The sequence below is a fragment of the Gadus chalcogrammus genome, chromosome 15 (assembly GCF_026213295.1).
Source record: "Gadus chalcogrammus isolate NIFS_2021 chromosome 15, NIFS_Gcha_1.0, whole genome shotgun sequence".
NCBI lineage: Eukaryota > Metazoa > Chordata > Actinopteri > Gadiformes > Gadidae > Gadus > Gadus chalcogrammus.
In genome coordinates, this window is record NC_079426.1 from 8327085 (window position 1) to 8348543 (window position 21459).

Sequence of the window (21459 nt, forward strand, 5' to 3'; positions counted from 1 at the left end):
CCGGGTCCTGGTCCGAGCAGGAGATCCCCTTCTTCACGCTCATGGCTGTGGACGGCGGGGGGAGTGTGTGTGGTCCCGGAGTGTGAGTGGTCCCGGGATGGAGAGACCTCCTGCTAACCGTGAACCCAAGTGTGTGCGGCCCCGGAGTGTGTGCGGTCCCGGAGTGTGTGTGTGTCCGTGTGGAGAGACCTCCTGCTCACCAAGAACCCACTCGCCCCGTGGGGAACCTCACGCACCGTTGTCCAGCGGGAGACTATTTAGAATATTGTTCTTTTGCAGGTTAATCTCCAAACAGCAGATTATGAGCAGAAACATATTTACTAGACAGGACGGAAGTGATTGGATGCTTAGCGGAGGAGAAGTGGGTCACAGGCGGCCTCACCCTCTCACCTTCACTCCATCACTCCTCACCCCAGCATCTCACTCTCACACAGAAGACAGAGAGACAAAGACAGGCAGAACGGGGTTTACATAGAGGACTTTTACTTTGACAGGGTCCAGGGAAGGGAGTTAACTCTGAAATGACTAGGTCCTCAATAGTCCACTGAGATGAGGCGCGGTCTCTCTCTCTCTCTCTCTCTCTCTCTCTCTCTCTCTCTCTCTCTCTCTCTCTCTCTCTCTCTCTCTCTCTCTCTCTCTCTACTTACAACGAGTGCATTCAACACTAAAGAGAGAACCCAAAACAGCCTCACATAAAACCAATCAAATAAGGAACATGGACAGGAACCATCAGGGTGTATTTTGAGGGTCTGTGGGGTCCTAAAGTAGTGATGGAGGAGCAGATGGGGGGTCACTGGGTGGAGGCTGGGGGGGGGGGGGATGGAGGACGACGCCAGGAGAGGAGAGGAGGCCGTCCTAGTGGTGAGAAGGTTCAGTCTCTCTCTCTCTCTCTCTCTCTCTCTCTCTCTCTCTCTCTCTCTCTCTCTCTCTCTCTCTCTCTCTCTCTCTCTCACACACACACACTCTCTCTCCCTCACGCTCTCTCTCTCCCACACAGCAGATGGCGCTCTTGGCTCTAAGTTAAAGTTGGTGGAGACGAACAAGATCCACGATCCATATCAGTGGTTCGCTCTTTCAATGCGCGTGTCTTCCGACAGCGCTGTATTTCTCGATCAATACATATTGTATAATAGTTTAGTATTGATAACGTCATGACGTCTTCAGAACTGCGGGCGGAGCTGGAGGAATGTCTGCGGGGTCTGAACATCGAGACCAGCTGCGTGGAGCACCCGCCGGTAACCAGTTTCCACTAACCCCTACCAGCAATAACCACTAACCAGCAACCACCAACCACCTTAATACATGGACACACACCTGCTTCTGAGAGTAGGAGGAGGTGGGTTCTACTGTAGGAGGAGGTGGGTTCGGAGGAGGAGGTGGGTACCACTGTAGGAGCTGGTGGGTTCTACTGTAGGAGGGGCTGGGTTCTACTGTAGGCGGGGTTGGGTTCTACTATAGGAGGAGGAGGAGGAGGTGGGTTCTACTGTAGGCGGGGTTGGGTTCTACTATAGGAGGAGGAGGAGGAGGTGGGTTCGGAGGAGGAGGTGGGTACCACTGTAGGAGCTGGTGGGTTCTACTGTAGGAGGGGCTGGGTTCTACTGTAGGCGGGGTTGGGTTCTACTATAGGAGGAGGAGGAGGAGGTGGGTTCTACTATAGGAGGAGGAGGTGGGTTCTACTATAGGAGGAGGAGGAGGAGGTGGGTTCTACTGTAGGAGGAGGAGGAGGTGGGTTCTACTGTAGGAGGGGTTGGGTTCTACTATAGGAGCAGGAGGTGGGTTCTACTGGAGGAGGAGGAGGAGGTGGGTTCTACTGGAGGAGGAGGAGGGTTCTACTGTAGGAGGGGTTGGGTTCTACTATAGGAGGAGGAGGAGGAGGTGGGTTCTACTATAGGAGGAGGAGGTGGGTTATACTATAGGAGGAGGAGGAGGTGGGTTCTACTGGAGGAGGAGGAGGAGGTGGGTTCTACTGGAGGAGGAGGTGGGTTCTACTGGAGGAGGGGTTGGGTTCTACTGGAGGAGGAGGAGGAGGTGGGTTCTACTGGAGGAGGAGGTGGGTTCTACTGGAGGAGGAGGAGGAGGAGGAGGAGGTGGGTTCTACTGGAGGAGGGGTTGGGTTCTACTGGAGGAGGAGGAGGAGGAGGAGGAGGAGGTGGGTTCTACTGGAGGAGGAGGAGGTGGGTTCTACTGGAGGAGGAGGAGGTGGGTTCTACTGGAGGAGGAGGAGGAGGTGGGTTCTACTGGAGGAGGAGGTGGGTTCTGCTTCATTAGCAGGACATATGTGTTGCCAAAGCATTTAAACAGACCCATCCTCAGGTGTTCACGGTGGAGGAGATGATGCCCCACCTACAGGAAGTGGGCGGAGCCGTGACCAAGAACCTCTTCCTTAAAGACAAGAAGAAGAAGACATTATGGCTCGTGACCGTTCGCCATGACCGGCAGGTCAGAGAACACCTGTCCTGGTTCTATGGGACCTGCTTCTATGTGTATGGTGGTTCTGTATGGATAATGGTTCTGTGTCCTGGTTCTATGTGTCCTGGTTCTATATGGTATTTTTTATTAACCTTTATATGACCAAGACATTTTCCCATTGAGATTTAAAATCTCTTTTTCAAGGGAGTCCTAGCCAAGAAAGCAGCATAAATAAACGTTTCACGTTTAACATTAAAAAAAAAAAAAATTCACATTTAAAATACAATACAAGACAAATCACAATAAAGTATCATTTCCATTTGTCAGTAGGTCAGTGCTGAGTAACTGGATATGTACATTTTGGGTACATAAGGAAGACAGACTAACTTTCTCATACAAATTGCCATGGTGCGTTGGGAAACGTAGTCAGAGACAAATCGTAATGCTGCATGGTACACAGAATCTAGCATTTTCAGAGCTCTTGAATTTGCATGCATACATATATGATGGATCTATGTGTCCTGGTTCTCTGCAGGTGAATCTGGGTGACCTCTCAAAGCATCTCGGTCTGGGGAGTGGAAACCTGCGCCTGGCTGATGAGGCGGCCATGTTGGAAAAACTAAAGGTGAACACACACACACACACACAGCATTCTGGAACTCATTGGACAGAACCAAAGGTATAGAAAGGGTTCTAAAGGGAGTATTGTACCGCCTATTCCCCAGGTGGGGCGGGGCTGTGCGTCGGCGCTGGCCCTGCTGTTCGATACGGAGGGCGGCGTGAAGCTGCTTCTGGACGAGGACCTAGTCCAGGGGGGGCACCCGGCAGTCCACCTGCACCCCATGACCAACACTGCCACCCTGGGCATGGCGCCCGCAGACCTGCTACGCTTCCTCCAGCACACCGGACACCCACCAATCCTGCACGCCTTCCCTTAGACCAGGGGAACCCTCGCTGGTTCTACTCAGACCAGAACGGTCGCTGGTTCCACTCACACCAGGAGAACGGTCGCTGGTTCCACTCACACCAGGAGAACGGTCGCTGGTTCCACTCACACCAATGGGTCCAACAATCCCATTATCATCACGACCTTGTTTGGATGCTGTTCTTCAGTAATGACAATGTCTACAGGATGCCTTGACCTGTAGAAAAGGTTTTATTAAACCTAGTCCTTAAGTCAGCCTGTCCACTCAGTGAGGGCCACGGGAACTACTGGAACCTGTCAGAACTTCTGGTTTGAAGCAAAGAGGGCGGAAATAAAGTCAAAACCAAACCCTGTTCTAAAACATTCTGTGTTTCGTTAATATAGTTAAGAATACAGACGGTCAATGAAGAGCAGGTAGGTGTTAGACAGTACAGAGACGTGTCTAAGAAGCAGGTAGGGGTTAGACAGTACCGACGTGTCTCTAAGAAGCAGGTAGGGGTTAGACAGTACAGACGTGTCTCTAAGAAGCAGGTAGGGGTTAGACAGTACAGAGACGTGTCTCTAAGAAGCAGGTAGGGGTTAGACAGTACAGACGTGTCTCTAAGAAGCAGGTAGGGGTTAGACAGTACAGACAATTCAATGAACATACCGTACATAGCCTATGAATCTGGAAGATTTTGTAGGTAGTGGCCAACCCCAAAATGCACCAGAATACAGGAAATCATATCAATTTCAAAATTTTGAGGATTCTGTTTACGTTGAAGTGCACAGTCACGTGGCCCTCTGATGGTGATGAAAAATTGTGGCCCTCTTTATCATGAAAGTTGCCCATCCCTGGGTGAGACAGTTAAAGGGTCATTAAGTGCTGGTTGATGGTTGTGTCTAGAAGAAACCAGTCCACATGGGGTCATTTTCCAAGCTTTATTGTAATCGTTTACGTCTCACAATGCATTCCACAGACACGGCGCTACGGACACTAGTGAAGTATGAACATCATTCACAAATACTTGCATAACAAATAAGTTTTTGAGTTACGTTGCAGCGTTAAATATGGGCTCCACACTGTTCTAACTTTAATATGCTTGTAAACCAGTTTCACCAAATGTTTGATACGCGATGGCTGCGATGACATATCCCAAGCTTGGGACTGAGAAGCGAATGAGTGCTAATGTAGAAGTCCCGCCCACACACCCCTCCTTGCCCACCCACTGACCAATCAGACAGGGCCAGAGGTTGGAGGGGAGGAGCCAGGGTAGGGGACGCCTCAGCAAATGACGTCAAATCATCAACTTAAAAAAACAACCCCCCCCCCACCCTCACAACACTGTAGACCCCTCCCCCCCACAATACTAGACACCCCACCTTCACGACAACATGAACACCCCCCCCCCCCCACTCCCCCACCACAATAAAACGGCTCTTAGCTCAACTTGGTGGAAAAAACTAAAACATAGTCCAGCTGGCCGGATCTCCCAGGATGCACCAGGCCCGGGCCAGGGGTCGATGACAGGTGATTTGAATGTCTTATGAGCAAGGCATCAGATCAGTGTTGGTTTGATGAAGGATTCAAACTCCAGGTCAGCTCTCCAAAGAACACTAAACAATCCTGAACAAGTTGACAAATGAAAACCTCCGCCTCTCTTCCTCATCTCCTCCTCCACCGCCTCTCCTCCACCACCTCTGCTTCTCCGTCCGTCCGTCCCCTACTCCGCCTTGCGTTTGGTGCCAGGAACCATCGCCTGGATCCTGGGAGGAGACATGGTTAGAATGACCACCACCCCCCCCCCCCCCCCCTCCAGCACCCCCGTGTCAGTGGCTTCTCACTTTCCAACGATGTCCGTGATGCGGCCGCTGACCATCGCTACGTAGTGGTCGATCTGCGCCTGGAGACAATAACAACAGAGCTCACAACCACAACCATGAAGAACAGTTCGGTAAAGGTCAAAGGTCATGAGTAACAGTGTGGTAAAGGTCATGAGTAACAGCGTGGTAAAGGTCAAAGGTAAACCCTCACCTGGTGCTTCTCATAGATGATGGGGCAGCTGAACACGGCCACCAGACCTGGAAGAAGCAGTGTTGGAGTTGTATTACCCAGAATGCAGCAGCATGTACATTACCAGCCAGAATGCCGTAGGGTGTGGTTGAATCTTACCCAGAATGAGGAGCGTTAGTCCGTTGAAGAATGCACCAACGTAGGTCAGGATCCACATGAGAACAGCAAACTGAGGACCAAACAAACATAATGACTCTTCTATAGAGCTCTCTAGGCCTCACCCCCTGCGGCCAGGCCCCTCCCCTGCAGCCAGGCCCCTCCCCTGCAGCCAGGCCCCTCCCCTTAATAGAGTCCACCAGGCCCCTCCCATTTATGGAGTCCACCAGACCCCTCCCCTTAATGGGGTCCCCCAGGCCCCGCCCCTCACCTTAATGGAGTCCACCAGGTCGTCCACGAGGAAGAGCCGCCTCAGCTCCACCACGGCCCTGTTGATGCGGGAAAGCAGCATGTCGCTGTATCGGTGGGCCACGTCCTCAGAAAGCGCCACCTCCTGGTTCAGGTACAGCCTAGCACAGGAGACAACGTCATCACAACACCGTCACAATACTGTAGCGCACCTACTGGTTAGGTTGACCCCCACCCCCGGATTTGAGGTGAGCCTTACTTGAAGGGGTGTCCCTCATCAGACTTCTGGATGGCCTGCAGGATGCCCTTGTAGATCCTGAAGGCCACGGTGACGGAGAGCAGCGCCAGCCCAACGTAGGACGCCACGCTGACGATGCTGCAGGCCGTGAGGGACAGCAGCAGCAGCAGCGCCGCGCCGAACACCACCCCCGTGGTCTTCACATCACGCCAGTACAGCAGCTCGGACACTGGGGAGGAGAGGAGGAGCATCAGGATAGCAGGCCTGCCTCAATGGGCCGTAGAGCTGCAGAGTATGGCTAGCATAGCTTAGCCTCGCTAGGCAGTAGTGCTGCCGAATGTGGCCAACATAGCTTAGCCTCGCTAGTCCGTAGCGCTGCAGAGTATAGCTAACATGGCATATTCTGGTTTGAAATCGACACGCAGGACCTCATCCAGTCCAGAACCACTGGAACCATCCTGATCAATACAGGATCTTAATACAGGATCAATAGTATCATCCCAGTGCAGATGAGAGAGGCAGTGGAGTCCAGAGCAGGGAGAGCCTGGTGGGGGGGGGGGCAGGGGGGTCCTGGACAGCTGATCCAGGTCAGCAAGGCTCAGGTTTCCCAGGAGATTCCGGGCAGGTCAGTGGACTATATTAGACCTGTCAGGGGCTCGGGTTCACCCGGAGAGGGGGGCTGCCGCTCCATCAGGGCCACACTCTGGTTCACACTCTGGGGCTACTTGAGGCTTGGTGCTAGAGGTGGCCTGGTGAACTGACAGTCATTCTCCGGTCTGTGGGATGGACAGTCCCTCAGGTCTGTGGGATGGACAGTACACCGACACTACAGTCTATAGAAAAGATTAATTGTTCCGCAGTCTTGGTGACAGCAATTGTGTCTGACACCAGCTCTGACAGCGGACCAACCACTCCTTAAACGGCACAGCGGGCATCAATGAGCCGATAAAGACTTTAAATCCGAAGTTACAATTTGCAGCAGTCCAGACCACGTGACCCCGTATTCGTTCAACACACGACATAAACACGTGACCACTGTTGGTCACTGTTGTTGCTGAGATGCGTCAGACGGAATGACCGCGAACCGTTAAATAAACCGTTAGGGTATAACCGGCGGGTTGTTAAAGGTGAGTACTTATTGTTAGTCGCTTTGGATAAAAAAGTCTGCTAAATGCTAAACTGTAAGATAGGTTGTAACGGGCCCGTTATACCGGGCGGGTTGTAACGGGCCGCCCGGTGTAAAGAGAGGCGGGGCTCGTAATGATACATATGGTAGCATCACGAGCTAGCAGCTAAAGATAGACCGCCGGTCCGCCGCCCGGTTTAACCTCCACACCGTTCAATAACAAACGTCTGCTACACCGCCCGTCCGCTACACGGCCCGTCTACTATACCGCCCGTTCGCTACACACGGCGGTCTACGCACCGTTACAGCTCGGTCACTAAACACACATTACAGCCATCATATCAACACCAACCCCGTTTGACGTCCATCTTGAAGCTCCGCTAGCCTGCAGCAAAGCAGCTCTGCTAACGGCAGCTCAGACACCGAGAGAGGGAGGGAGGGTGGGAGGGAGAGGGAGGTTCTTCCTGTGCAGTACTGGATCTCTCCTGAACGGCTTCAGTTCAATAAAGAGCGAGTCAAGGCACTATCTTCAGTTCATCCGTACCGCAGACCAAAGAGTTCTTCCCCACAATGTTTAATAATAAAGCTACCGTAGTCCGTTGGAATCAATGCCCCCAGCAATATGCTTTAATCCAAGTTAAGTCACTGGTCCTTGCCTACTGTGAACGAACCCCCCACTGCCCTCAGGACAGCTGGAACCCGACAGGTATGTTCAGACTGCATCTTAGCACAGAAAAATAAAAAATATAATTCTAAATAAATGTCTACCTGTGGTTTCTAAATATAGCACTTCAAGTGGTGTGTTGTGTTGTACTTGGGTTAGATGAGCGAATCGCCCAGCAAAGGGCTGAGAGAGGGCCGAGTGTCACAGCCCCCGGAGAAATAAGATCATGAATAAAGGAACCCTTCAGTTCTGCACAGATGGTTCCTGCTTTTTACCTTACATAGGGCTAATTTATTACAGTCATTTTGGGAAACATATTGTAATGTTTGTGGGACAAGGGGGTGGACCCGTTGAGGAACACCAGTGTCTGTATGTGGACTCTATCCATATAGTTATCAAACCTGTGGATCTGAACTGCCACACCAATCACCTGAAAGCTCCCCCCCTTTTAGCTAATCATTACCCCGCTACATGAGGTCAGCCCCTCATCACACGCTCAAAGGTCCTCAACACATTCTGGAATATTCTGCCATCTTGTCTTCAGTGGTACACTTCAACCCCATTCCACACCTTCCCCCACAACATTAACCCTCTCATGTCACCACCACATCAACCCTCTCATGTCACCATCACATTAACCCTCTCATGTCACCACCACATTAACCCTCTCATGTCACCACCACATTAACCCTCTCATGTCACCACCACATTAACCCTCTCATGTCGTTGCCGGTAGTCCGTAACAGCAGCGTGGGTCTCCGGTCCAGGTCCTCTGGCCAACAGAACACCCAAGCGGACCAGAGAGAAGAGGGCATTACCAACGGTCCTCCAGGCGGCGGTGGAGGACAGAGGCTCAGCAGGGCTCTCAAAGGGGTAATTCTCCATGATGGTCCTCTTCCAGCAGAGAGCGAAGGAGGCCTTTCTCCAGAGTAGCGGCTGCAGTAAGTGAAAGGCTTCCTGCTGCCTCAGACTCCCTCTGTGCCGAGTCACACCGGAGCCTTCCCCCCCTCCTCCCTCCGGTCAGAGATCAGCATATAGCAGCTCACTAATCTGTAGGTCTGACGCAGCGATAACCACCCCTCCCTCCACCTTGCACCATCTAATCTATTGTTCCTGGATTGATTGAGGCTGTCTGCCACGGAGCTAACTGCTGCTTTGAGGTCAGACACAATTCTCTGAATCCAGAACCACAAGAAGAAGACTGAAGATGTCCAACAACATCACTCCAGGTTACCTGGAGACTAACTTACCCTGACTATTGACTAGCACCAGCCATCAGCATAAACACGACAACCCCTCAAACAGATCAACATGCATCATAAACGCTGACCCCTCTAATAAACCAACCTGCATCATAAACACCACAGCTACTCTGTGATGCCACCGCCTGGTAAGCAGTAGCAGTGCATCAAGCTGACAGTACCGGAGACGATCCACCAGAGGGCGATCCCCACACGCTGCCCTGGGCTCTCACACTTTCTTCAGACAACTAAAGGAGAAGTGCTCTAAGGCCCGGTTGGCTCCAGGGAGAAGCTCTAACGATACAGAACCAGGTCAATATTTTGCATTTAACACACATTTCTCCCCTCCAAAAGTCCCCTGATGAACTGGATGGCAGCACTGAGTCATGAAGACTTATGGTTGCATGGACAGCAGTGCCATCATGAATACTAACCCCATGAGGAAATTACAAAAATCTCCTCCCACCAAGCGAAATGGTTCAAAAGTGAATCAATACAATGCAATCAGAAAGTGTCTCATCCACTGTCGGAAAATTGAATCGATGGCAAAAAAAAAAAAGACATGCCCGAGCCACTGCACCCCTGGACTCGCCTTAACCACTCACCACCAGCTCAGCATCTCCTACAGAACCCAACCCACTAAACACAGGCCATCCTAGAGCAAAGTCCCATTCGCTTACATTATGTCATACATCCTTTTAACAGTTCACCCCTCTAGACCAGCCTGTACCAGTCCACCCCTCTAGAGAAGCCTGTACCAGTCCACCACTGGACCAGCATGTACCAGACCAGCCTGTACCAGGCTAGCACTAGACCAGCCTGTACCAGACCACTACTAGACCAGCCTGTACCAGGCTAACACTAGACCAGCCTGTACCAGGCCACCCCTCTTGACCAGTCCTGCTGTTACTGGAGAAGTGTGAATGAATCATCAGCCAGGTCTCTCAGAGGAGGCCTGACCTTTGTCCCAGTAATGATCTATACATCCCCTCTTTACAGACGGATGTGGCCCCTGATAGCCCAGGGGGAGGGTGGGGGCTGTGCAGCAGGGTGGGGTCGTAGGTGCTAGGTTTCAGACACTATTTAGAGAACAGGAAGTTACACCACTCAGAGATCCATGGACCTCTGGGTGGTGAACTCCATTACCCATCATCCCTGCGGTTGTTCCGCCACAACATCTCGTTAAATAAGAGTCTCAGTAGAAGTAAGACGAGGACTTTAACATCGTGATGTCCCATTACTTACCGTTCAAACAGAGCATCTGTTCCAGTGCATTACCCTCTGGAGGGGAAGAGGTTATGGATGCACACAAATACCAAGCTCAAAATTAAATGCAATGGTGTAATCAATTGTGAGTGAGTCAGATAGGCAACATGATGCAATGGTTAAATCAAAGTTGATGCGATGGTTAAAGCAAAGTTGATGCGATGAAGGGGTGAATGTGAGAACTCAGGAGAACGTGAAGGAGGTGGACCGGGGGGAGAGTGGGGGGGTGTCGTACCGGAGGAGAGGAGGAACAGAGGAGAACTTAAAGGTGACGAGGTGATGAGGATGAGGACCATGGAGAACTGGGTAGGCTTGTGTTTACCTGTTTCCATCTTCAGGCTGGGCATCTGAAACAGTCTAATGGCCCCTGTCATCTTCTCAGCCACGCCCTCTGTGGGCTTCCTGGGGAGGGCCTGGGGGCTAGTAGCTGGGCTTGGAGGCTTGTCCAGAGCCACCTTCTCCGGCTCTGCCTTGTTCTTCTGTGCTAATGAGGTCTCCTGGGTGAGGAGAAGATAGGAGCTCTCGCTGGGAACCTCCTTCTCCTCTATTGGTGTAGGTAATTTAGCACAAGTGATTTCCTTCTCAAAGCTAAGCTCATCATCCAGAGGGATCTCTGGAACCTTGGAGGAGGCAAACTTAGAATTATCGAACGCTTCCAGGAACTCATCCATGACACCCCGCGCTGGCCTCTCGATGAACTCAAACTCCTCAGAGGAGACCTCGTGCTCCGAGACCTCGTCTGCCAGCTCCACCTCCTTCTCAGACTCCACCTGGAAGCTGGCCGGGTTCTTCGCCATGGCCTCCAGAACCGGAGACAGCGAGTCTGCCGTTGGCGACTCAGAGTCCGAATCCTCAGCCAGGGTTTTCTTGCTTTCAAAATTCAGTGGTTGGATTTTCTCAGGCATTTTGGGAGAATCGATACTTGAAAACCAATCCTTCTGCTCAATTTGGACTGGGTCCTCCTCTCGGGCCCGGGCGGGAGATACTTCCTGCACCTCCTTGACGAGGTCAAAGGCCCCGGAAAATTGGTCTTCTCCTGCTTTGGGTTTGCCAGCTAACTTGGCCTCCGTCGCCTCCGCCATCTCCTTCAGCAGGCACACTTTGGAATCCAACGTGAAGGGGTTAATGGCCGACAAGTTAATGGGAGGGTTGGGAGACTCCATCATCCGACGCTCCAGGACCGGACTCTGCTCTGGACTTCCTTCTGAAGAACCAGAGTCTGGTTTGTCCGGGTTCAGAGGGGAAGACTTCAGGAGGTCTGGTAGGGACTGGGGAAGAGGAGAGTCTTCTTCCTCATCATCATCGTATTCTTTCAGAGCAGACGAGTACTGACTCATCAGCTGAACAGAGGCCTCCGCATCAGTTTTGCTCGACTCGTAGGGTTTGCCCTCATCAAAGGCCGCCGGCAGGCTTCCTAGGGGGTCTCCGGCCTGCCTGTACTGGACCAGGTCTGGGGTAGGACTCTCAGACACCTTAGTGGCCCTGCAGCCAGACAGATCCTCCTCAAAATGGGAGTAGGGCGCGTCCGCCAGCGGGGAGAAGCCGTCAAACGGATTATTCTTCTTCTCGCACATCAAATCATCCTCTTCGTCAGACTCGTTGCTATGGAGATCTACCTGATATCGGGATGAGCCGATGGGGGCTGTATCCATGGTGACCCTGTACTTGTCTTCCGAGGCTGGGAGCTGGGTCTCCCAGGAGGAGGGGGACTCTGGGACCATCCTCTGGGGCTGGGTGGGAGAGGGGGACTCTGGGACCATCCTCTGGGGCTGGGTGGGAGAGGGGGAGTCTGGGACCATCTTCTGGGCCTGGGTGGGAGAGGGGGAGTCTTGGAACATCCTCTGGGCCTGGGTGGGAGAGGGGGAGTCTTGGAACATCCTCTGGGCCTGGGTGGGAGAGGGGGAGTCTTGGAACATCCTCTGGGCCTGGGTGGGAGAGGGGGAGTCTGGGAACATCCTCTGGGCCTGGGTGGGAGAGGGGGAGTCTGGGACCATCCTCTGGGCCTGGGTGGGAGAGGGGGAGTCTGGGAACATCCTCTGGGCCTGGGTGGGAGAGGGGGAGTCTGGGAACATCCTCTGGGCCTGGGTGGGAGAGGGGGACTCTGGGACCATCCTCTGGGGCTGGGTGGGAGAGGGGCCGGAGGAGCCAAAGGGCTTTTCTTCAGGAGAGAACGAGACCCCGCTGTCTTCACACAAGTTGGGCTGGAGTTCCTGGTCCTTCCCTAAGCTCAGGTAAGGCCCGGCTAGGGGGTCCAGCAGATCCACTGGGTTCTTTGCGTCATCCAGCCCGCCCCAAGGAGCGCCCTGGGGGGCGGCGGACGAGGAGCCCAGCGGAGCAGCAGCCCAGGAGGAGGGGGGCTGGTTAGGACTCTCTGTCAGAGAGAGCTCCTCCAGGGAGTCGGGGGAGTGCAGAGGAGAAAGGGGAGAGATGGGAGCAGGGGACTCACCCTTCTGTCCCAGTGCTTCAGCAGGAAAGGAGAATGCAGAACGGATCAAATACACACTCAAGACCACAAACCAGTCCACAATCACATGCTGGTAGAATGTACAATCCCTCCATCTGACCCCCACGTAAAGGAGGCAGTTCTAGATGTATTTTACAGGCTGCCCTACAGCTGGCTGGAGTCTAGAGGTAAAGGAGACTTGTGTTCTAGATGTATTCTACAGGCGACCCTACAAGCTGGCTGGAGTCTAGAGGTAAAGGAGACTTGTGTTCTAGATGTATTCTACAGGCGACCCTACAAGCTGGCTGGCTTCTAGAGGTAAAGGAGACTTGTGTTCTAGATGTATTCTACCCTACAAGCTAAGCTGGCGGGGTTCTAGAGGTAAAGGAGAATTGTGTTCTAGATGTATTCTACCCTACAAGCTAAGCTGGGTGGGTTCTAGAGGTCAAGGATACTTGTGTCCTAGATGCATTCTACAGGCGACCCTACAAGCTGGCTGGATTCTAGAGGTAAAGGACACTTGTGTTCTACGTTGGTTAGTTGCTGTCATGGCTGGCCGGGGGGAGCAGACAAACAAGGAGGATCAATACTCCAGGTATGGTGCATCAAGACATGCAGGAACCTCTCCTTAGGGGTCTTAACAATCACAACATGAAGTTCAACTGCACATAAACAACAAAAATACAATCAAATGAGGGGATCAAGTTGGAAGGAATCAAATTATTAACCCAAAACATGTGGTGCTGGGAAATAAAACAATGGGAGGGGGGAGGGGGAATACAAATAAAACCTCAATATTGCCCCTTGAGAGGATTTGTCCAAATCACTCAAAGACCAATGCAAGGCAGAGACGTAGGAAACATTGAGCTCAACATGCTAAAACGTTAGCTCAAGGCAGTCCTGACATGCAGTGACGGGTAAGGAGGAAGAGGAAACAGACGAGAGGAGAGGACTTGCCTGTAGGGAAATGCATCAGAGAAGTGGGCAGAGAAATGGGAAGAGAAGGTTCATCTGTGGAGAGAAAGGGAGGTGTGAGTAAAGCAGAGAAAGATAGAGGCGCCCAGAGGGAACCCCGTTAGAACATGTACACAGATCTCCTGGTCTGGACCCCAAATGGGTCAAACCAGATTGTGGATGTACAGAACATTCCAGAAAACCCAGGGATGGATGAGTCGTGTGGTTGGGTCCCAAAGAACACTTCTGGGTCCTGACTACAGAGATATGGAGACCAGGGCAAGTCAGAACCATGGGACCTATTAAAGAAAGGACAGCGGACTAAAACATGGCCGCCCATTCATTCCTATGAAAACTGCTCAATGGCGCAGGGCAACATCAAGGAGAGATTTGCTTCCGCATCATGGGAGCCTAGCCACGCCATAGTTCATGACATACCGGATGGAGAAAGATTCTCGTTTTCTAGCCTATTTTATAATAGGTCCGTTTCTAGCATTGTTAGCATTGTAGCATCATAAGCGAGAGGTCTGAACGAGCGCAGTCAGGATTGTTTACCGACCATGGGAGTATAAGTTAACTTCATAAACATAAAAGATTGCTCCATGTAACATAACACCAACAACATATTAAATGTATGTAGGCCTAGAAAGAAAATACAGTTCAATGTTATTGCTTAAGAAACAGATTCCTTCCAACGAACTATTGACGAAAAATGCAATCAATAATTGATATACAAATAAATGGTTACATATCGACCAGCAACAAAGTTGTAGTAGCCTACCCACATAAATAATTGCAATACACCAGCATTGTTAACTATGATACATAGCTAAACAAGCAAATGAAAAATGTAATACCAACGCAACTGAAATGTTTATTAGACTATTAACAATATTATAAAAATGAAACCGTAAAGCACCCATTCATTGTCTTTGGATCTTTTGAATAAATGGATCAATAAATGGTGAATCGCAATGATCGCAAGCAGAGGAACGTGAGAGTTATTGAGCAGCAGCTGTAGCAGACTAAAAAAAAAAGTCACCACAGTGCCTAAAAACCATCAACGTTATTCGTGTTAAGTGAAAGGAAAAACCTAGGACACGAGAAGTTAACAGAGCCATGCACTAGGCCATCTTGTATGCCCACCCCTCCTTCTCCTCCAGCAAAAAAAAGAGAAAACTTACATTTTTTTGGAACATGGTATAAAGATAATTATGAGCCTTGGATTGATATCCAGACATTTTTTGCGGAGACACATTCTTTTTCCCCACTTGGATTGGAGTGAACGGAGATATTTACTTCGGGGCCCCTTGAATCGAGGGACCCGTCCACAGCCCGCTTAAACACGTGAAATACCAGACTTGGCCACTGAGCACTGGTGGATCGCCTTCTTCGCCTATCGCCTATCGAGCCTGTCTTGCATAATAGCCTAGCTACCCTGGCAAAACCTACTAACCTTTCCAACTATTCTAACCTACTAGCCTATTAGTTAAGCCTGGCTAGGGGTACAACGGATCACAAAACTCATGGTTCGGATCGTGTCACGGTTTTTGAGTCACGGGTCGGATCATTTTCGGATCAACAACAACAATAAAGATAAGACAAATGTGACTTTAAATAAAATTTTCAAATGTGTAATAACAAAATAAAGTGAAAAAGTTGGTAATAATCCTGCTTTCTTTAAGCATGGTCAATATTTAAAAAAATTTCAATCTGAGGCATTATTCCTTCTTTTTAACATGATAGTAAATAATCCCTAACCCTGGATTTACAATTTTGGATGCCTGCATTGCCCGAGGAGATGCAGGCAATGCAGACATCCTCATCTTCTTTTATTTCCATCAAGTACGGTAGCGAAATACAGCTAAATATCGTGTTTTATTTGGCATTTGGTAAATCCATTGATTTCGGTTGGAAGACTCATTGCAAGGGGGGTTGGTTGCAGTCGTTTCGCTCGGTTCTAGCCCTACTGTTGATAAGGAAAACCGAGGGAAAAAGACTACAACCAAACAAAAACATGTCCGGTTCCTGTTTCAATGGAATTTACGGAACGGCAAATAAAACACAATAGAAACTGTATTTCGCTACGATACTAGATGATTTTAATACCGGAATGGTCCTTTAAACATGCGCTGATCACGTGAACGCACAACTTGACCCGTACGGATCACGGGTAACCCCTGAACTGTTGCAACACAACTGGCTACCCTCGCCTAGCCTACTAGTCAAACAAACAAGACAAACAAACTAGCCTTGCCAATCAGGATTCTCCTACTGGTTAAGGCCTAAAAAAAAAAAAAAAGTTTGGTTCCTGTTGGTTGTCAGTTGAGGTCATGGGTAGGTAGGGAATTTATTTATTTTTTTATTTATTTTTTTCCAGCAGCAGCGAATGATAGGTAGGTTGTTTTCATTTAAAAACGACAAAATTCGCTCATCCTTGTACAGAATGAGGAGGTGCTGTACCAAAACGTGATTATAGTTCGCATAAAAATAAAAAAAAGTTACATAAAAGTTCATAAAATAATTTGGGTCGCACATAAATTGACAGGGTCGGTCGGAAACCGGAACCAAACAAAACTTTTTTTTAGGCCTAACCAAAGCAGTTAGTACATTGTAACAGAGCCAGCCGATCAGCTACCAACTAAACAGCAGTGGTTTTAATTTATACAATGGACAAGACCACAGTGTAAAGTAAAAAAAAAGAAAAAAAGAAGCTTGTTCCACATTACAAAAGGGTTAGCAAAATCATTGAGAATTTATGCAAACTAAATATTTTAAAGTGAAAATAAAACGGAGCCTATAAATTCTGCGTTTAAGGCACTAGTACTAGGTTGTAAACCTCGTTCATAATGACCTGCTATTTGATATGAAAACAGAAGCAGGTTTGTTTAATGTTCAGGTTCATACACCAGAGCCCCAATCCTTTAAAAATGGCACAAAGAGGGAGACGGCAATGGTTGGTCAGCCTGCTGCCTACAGAACTACGGTCAGAGCGGACCCAATTTGTTTTGTAACCATTATCATTAAAGACCAACGTCATCCCATTGGTTGGAGCCACTGTGCTCACTAGGGAAAAGTCTCCCCAGGAGAGGGTGTGTGGTGCAGGGCAGAGCTAGGCTGGACTCTGGAAACTGGGCTCAATAAGGATCAGGGTGAAAGAAAGTCAAGTTATAGCTCTTGCAACGCAATGGGAAACCCATGTTCACCTCTGAGCCGCTGGCGTCACATGAAACTAGTTTCTAAAAGAGATTCTTTAAACAGCCTCACACAGTATTTAAAGACCCACTGGGTATTTGGGGAACTTGATGTATGGCATATTTAAAGCCAGCCCAGAGAAGAGCTCTCATTGGCTCATTTAGCCTTCATATTAGCTTAAACTGTACACATATCCAGTCAAACACTGGTGGACGCTTTATCATATTGACATAAAACATCTTGAAACGCGCATTTTATGATGAAGCTAATCTGCAAGCTTTTCGTAAGATTCAACTGGAACAAGTGGTTCACTCAACTCACACTTTCAACCAAGACATAATTTGAACACTAATGCCTTGAGAGTGTTCCTTCAGTCCTAGGTTAGCCTGAACCAACAGGTTAGCCTGACATAATATTCATGGTTAGCCTGAACCAAGAGGTTAGCCTGAGCTAGCAATCATGAGTGAGACATCGCTATAAGTAGCCCAGTGAAGCTATGGAAACGATGGGGCTACTGGGCCACCTGCTACCAGCTCTTAAAGAACTGAATGTCCACTGGAAGACCCCAGTACATGCTGGGAGCCAGGAGACCTTTTACACTCAGTTTACAGATTTAGTAGACACAAAAGAAATGGATTGTTCCAACGCTTGTTCTCCTTCATGAACATTCCCTAAGTTGCTGTTTTGGAATACAGTACTAAAAAGGACACGTTATCTTAAAAGCTGCCATGGAAACCTTTTTGGACATTAGACTAGCATTATCAGAAGGGTTAGGGACCTCCTGCTGTCAGTCTAACGGTCGCGGACTCCAGACTGCCGAACCTCCACAGAGCAACACTAGTCTATTGCTAGGCTGCCGCTGGTAGGCTTGTTAGCCTTTAGGCTGGTGCTAGGCTAAAGCTGGAAGGATTGTGAGCCATTAGGTTAGTGCTATGCTACAGCTGGGAGGATGGTTAGCCATAAAGGCTAGTACTAGGATAAAGCTGGGACTCCTGGGAGGATGGTTAGCACTTAAGCTAGTGCTAGGCTACCGCTGGGAGGAAGGTTAAAAATTAGGCTAGTGCTGTAAGGAGATAGCTGCTACGTGTTGTGACGACTAGCAGTTTTTTTCTGCTTGTGATAAAGATGTCTGAAGGTGATGGCTGTGATGCACTTGCTCCTCTATACTGGGCTGGGCATCTCACAGAAACAACACCATGCCAACTCACTGGGGCTGTCCAACCCCCCACTGACCAGCACTCCCTGGGGTCCCCAGAAACCACATGTAGTGCTATGGGACCATGTAGTAGACCAGTGCCAAGGGACCATGCAGTATGCTAGCAGTAGTAAAGCTAGTGTTGATGGAACCTGTAGGCTAGGAGCAGGCAGTGGGTCTTTGTATGAAGAGGCGGCCCCGCCCTTCAGGCAAGGGTTACCTAGATACAACTGAAGGGCTAGAGGCAGCCCAGTCCAATGGGTTAACTAGAGACAGCCCAAACGGGTTAACTAGAGACAGCCCAGTCAAACGGGTTAACTAGAGACAACAGAAGAGCTAGATACAGCCCAGTCTAACGGGTTAAATAGAGACAGCCTAGTCGAACGGGGTAAATAGGGACAGCCTAGTCGTACGGGTTAACTAGAGATGCGGAGGAGAGGGAGCGGCGTTGAGAACAAAGGGTGGGAGAGGCAGTGAGCAGGTCTTTTTTTATAGCCTACACTAGGAGGTCTCCTGTCCATGGAGACACGGCCCTTTGTTGTGATTAATCCAAGCACGTATGCTGCATGCCATGCTAGTTTGGATAACGCCGCGGTGGGCTAACGGCACCCAGGCTAGCGGCGCGGTGTTTCTGTGTGTGTGTGTGTGTGTGTGTGCGTGTGTGTGGATCCGCTAGCGCGGTGGACTAGCGACGCGGCAGCAAACACCGCGTCGACCTCGGTTGACAGCCGTCATTTTGAGAGCAGTCATGCACCCATTAAACGGCAAACATTCGCTTTACTTTTACAGAACATCAAACAGGCATCGCTGCTTCTCAGTTGACGACTGCGCTGACAGACGTCATGCGGCGCAGTGTGCCGCCTCATGGGGCTGACGGGAGGACAAGAAGGAGAGCAGGCAGGCCGCGGGGCTCCGGGTGATGGAATATGACATTATCTGGTCTTGGTCATCAAACCAGAACATAACATACATTACGACGTTTCCCCGCGAAACAAACCGTTCATACCGCAGTACCTTCCGAGGGGAGCGGTGAGCAGAGCGGTGGAGGAGCAGAGCGCCTACAGAGCGCTATGCTACAGAGCGCTACGCTAGCAGTTTCAACGGAAAAAACAAACGGTTAAAATATCAAACATGCAGATAGAACCGGTCAGAGGACTAGACCCTGGTCTGAGGACCGGACCTTGGTCTGGGGACCGGACCTGGCGCTCAGACCCGCTCGTCAGGTGGAAATGCTTACATGATGCCGGAGCGACGGAAGGTTCCTCTTCTCTGGTCGGAGGCGCGGCGGCTGCTGCTGGGGGGGCGGCCGGGCTGGGGAGGCTGGGCTCCGGAGTGGGGGGGCTGGGCTCCGGGGTGGGGGGGCTGGGTTCCGGGGTGGGGAGGCTGGGCTCCGGGGTGGGGGGGCTGGGCTCCGGGGTGGGGGGGCTGGTTATCTCTGGTTCGACAACCAGCTCGTCTGACGACAGAACCACACCGTCAGATACCGGGGTCGACTCTTCGGTCTCGGCCACGGGCTCAGGCTCACTTATTACCGGCATGGACACGTCTACGGGCTCGGATACAGTAACCGGTTCTGGTTCTGGTTCCGGCTGAGAGGAGAACAGTTCAGGGTCTTCATTGAGCGCACTTTCCTCTGCTATGTGTCTCTCGATGGCGTCCTGAGCTCCCCCTACCAGGTCCACGATGTCGTCCACGTTGAAGTGCTCTATGGCCGCGGCCTCGTTCACGTCGTCCGCTCCGTTGAGGTCCGCTCCGTGGATCCGTTCCTCTCCAAAGGAAGTGGTGGAAGTTACTTGCTCCTCGCTGTCTGCCATGTTCAAACCCCTTTTTACGAGAGTCAAAGTTTCCCGGTGAGTGCCCACTTGTTCGGCCGGTGTCGGAGTTGGATGAACGGTAGAGGCTCAGGAGCCTTCCTTGGAGACCGAAGTTAGACAAGTGCGCAACACGACCACGGAACCGAGTTGGCGCTGGCTGCTCTGACACCAGACACCCAGCAGGAGGCTGAAAAAGAAACGTGGAACCGGAAAGGCCAACCAGCTCCAGGGGTTGCCTGAGCGATGCCACCTGTGACCAATGACTGGGCGTCAATGTCCATTGGACTCGCCCCTTCGAGGAGCAGAAAGTTGGAGGAGAAGAAAGTTGAGAACGCCCCGCTCCGGTGACATAACCTCGGACTGTACATGGTGTCCTAACATATCCCAGAGCTTCAGTTCCCCTTTGTCTCTAAACCAATGAAAAGGGTTTATTTTTGATTCCCTGAAACATAGCAGTGTGACCCCTGACCCTGTGGGGCGTCTGACCCGCGGGGCCCGAACCCTCACCCCATTGGTTCCCCACTGTGTACTCTCTCACACGCACACGCACACGCACACACACTGCAGTGCTTGCTGTCTTTAAGATTTCCTTTATACGAGAAAAAACACAAAATAGGAACTGTATTTAAGAAACAAATGACGTAAAACGAATTAAAAAACACACTATCAATCAAGTAATGCATAAAATACGATATTAATTAAACCACTGCATTCGCAAAACCCGAAAATATAGAAACAACAATATTGAAACAAAAGTACTACACTGGTTTAAGTAAAGAGGTTTAAAAATAGTAAAAGTAAAAGAAAGTTGTCGTTTTTTTCCTCTGTGGCATATGCGAGGACGCCCCCATTGGCCGGTAGCGCCCAGGCCCCGCCCACAGCCTATCTGTCACTCTGCCCACCCCGCCGCCTCAGTAGAGCGGCTCCCGCGGGAGCAGAAGACCAGATTAATTAAATGTGGTAAATTAAACTTTCAATGCAAGTGATTAAAGTTCACGCCCGCGGTGCGTGAACTTTAATGTGATGAAGGTCTGCCATTTATACTTCGTGTGTGTACACAATAAATCAATACATTATTTATTGTATGATCCAATCAGATCGCTGGATTCAGGCCCCCGTTGCGTTGTATAAATATATATATATATATATATATATATATATATATATATATATATATATATATATATATATATATATATATATATATATATATATATATATATATATATACCTGTCAGGGCATTCAATCACACCTTGGCGACCCCCCTCGGTTCAGTAAACACTTGTTTTTTTTAACCACTTAAGTTATTTGACCTAGTTTATTTTCAATGCAAATAAAGTTATTTTGAATTGAAGATGAGGGAAGGATGAGGATGAGGAACGGAAGATAGATGAGGAAGAAAGAGGGAAAGAGAGAGGTCTGAGAGAACATGACACACACACACACACACACACACACACACACACACACACACACACACACACACACACACACACACACACACACACACACACACACACACACACACACACATCGCATGAGATCAATATCGTGCGATCATTCCAAACTGAGTCAGCAGCCCTCCCCTCC

At 50.1% G+C, this 21459-nt stretch overlaps 3 protein-coding genes across 8 annotated transcripts in view; 1 reads left to right on the forward strand and 2 right to left on the reverse strand.

Annotated features, from left to right (window-relative positions):
- The window catches only part of LOC130404969 (melanopsin-A-like), a 9839-nt gene extending 9796 nt beyond the window's left edge, over positions 1-43 (reverse strand). The window contains exon 1 of the mRNA XM_056609922.1: positions 1-43. This exon is cut by the window's left edge and continues 92 nt beyond it. Coding sequence (XP_056465897.1) covers positions 1-43 — 43 coding nt within the window.
- A 993-nt stretch (positions 44-1036) lies between these two features.
- Positions 1037-3709, forward strand: prorsd1 (prolyl-tRNA synthetase domain containing 1). Of its 2 annotated transcripts, none has more exons than XM_056609087.1 (4): positions 1037-1235; positions 2314-2439; positions 2945-3034; positions 3135-3709. In XM_056609087.1, the coding sequence occupies exons 1-4, from the start codon at positions 1152-1154 to the stop codon at positions 3345-3347; spliced, it is 513 nt and encodes a 170-aa protein (XP_056465062.1). In that variant the 5' UTR covers positions 1037-1151; the 3' UTR covers positions 3348-3709. The 2 variants fall into 2 exon arrangements, with proteins under 2 accessions (XP_056465062.1, XP_056465063.1); XM_056609088.1 differs by lacking the exon at positions 1037-1235 and adding an exon at positions 1252-1336.
- Positions 3710-4241: 532 nt separating this feature from the next.
- On the reverse strand, positions 4242-20067 carry LOC130404384 (reticulon-4-like). 5 transcript variants are annotated; one of them, XM_056609082.1, is made up of 8 exons: positions 19292-20067; positions 13668-13721; positions 5992-6199; positions 5755-5893; positions 5487-5556; positions 5349-5395; positions 5159-5217; positions 4242-5080 (listed from the first exon to the last, which is right to left on the reverse strand). In XM_056609082.1, the coding sequence occupies exons 1-8, from the start codon at positions 19866-19868 to the stop codon at positions 5038-5040; spliced, it is 1197 nt and encodes a 398-aa protein (XP_056465057.1). In that variant the 5' UTR covers positions 19869-20067; the 3' UTR covers positions 4242-5037. The 5 variants fall into 5 exon arrangements, with proteins under 5 accessions (XP_056465057.1, XP_056465059.1, XP_056465061.1 ...); XM_056609084.1 differs by lacking the exon at positions 13668-13721 and having other exon boundaries at positions 19292-20066; XM_056609086.1 differs by lacking the exons at positions 13668-13721; positions 19292-20067 and adding an exon at positions 7449-7558.
- Between the last annotated feature and the right edge of the window lie 1392 nt (positions 20068-21459).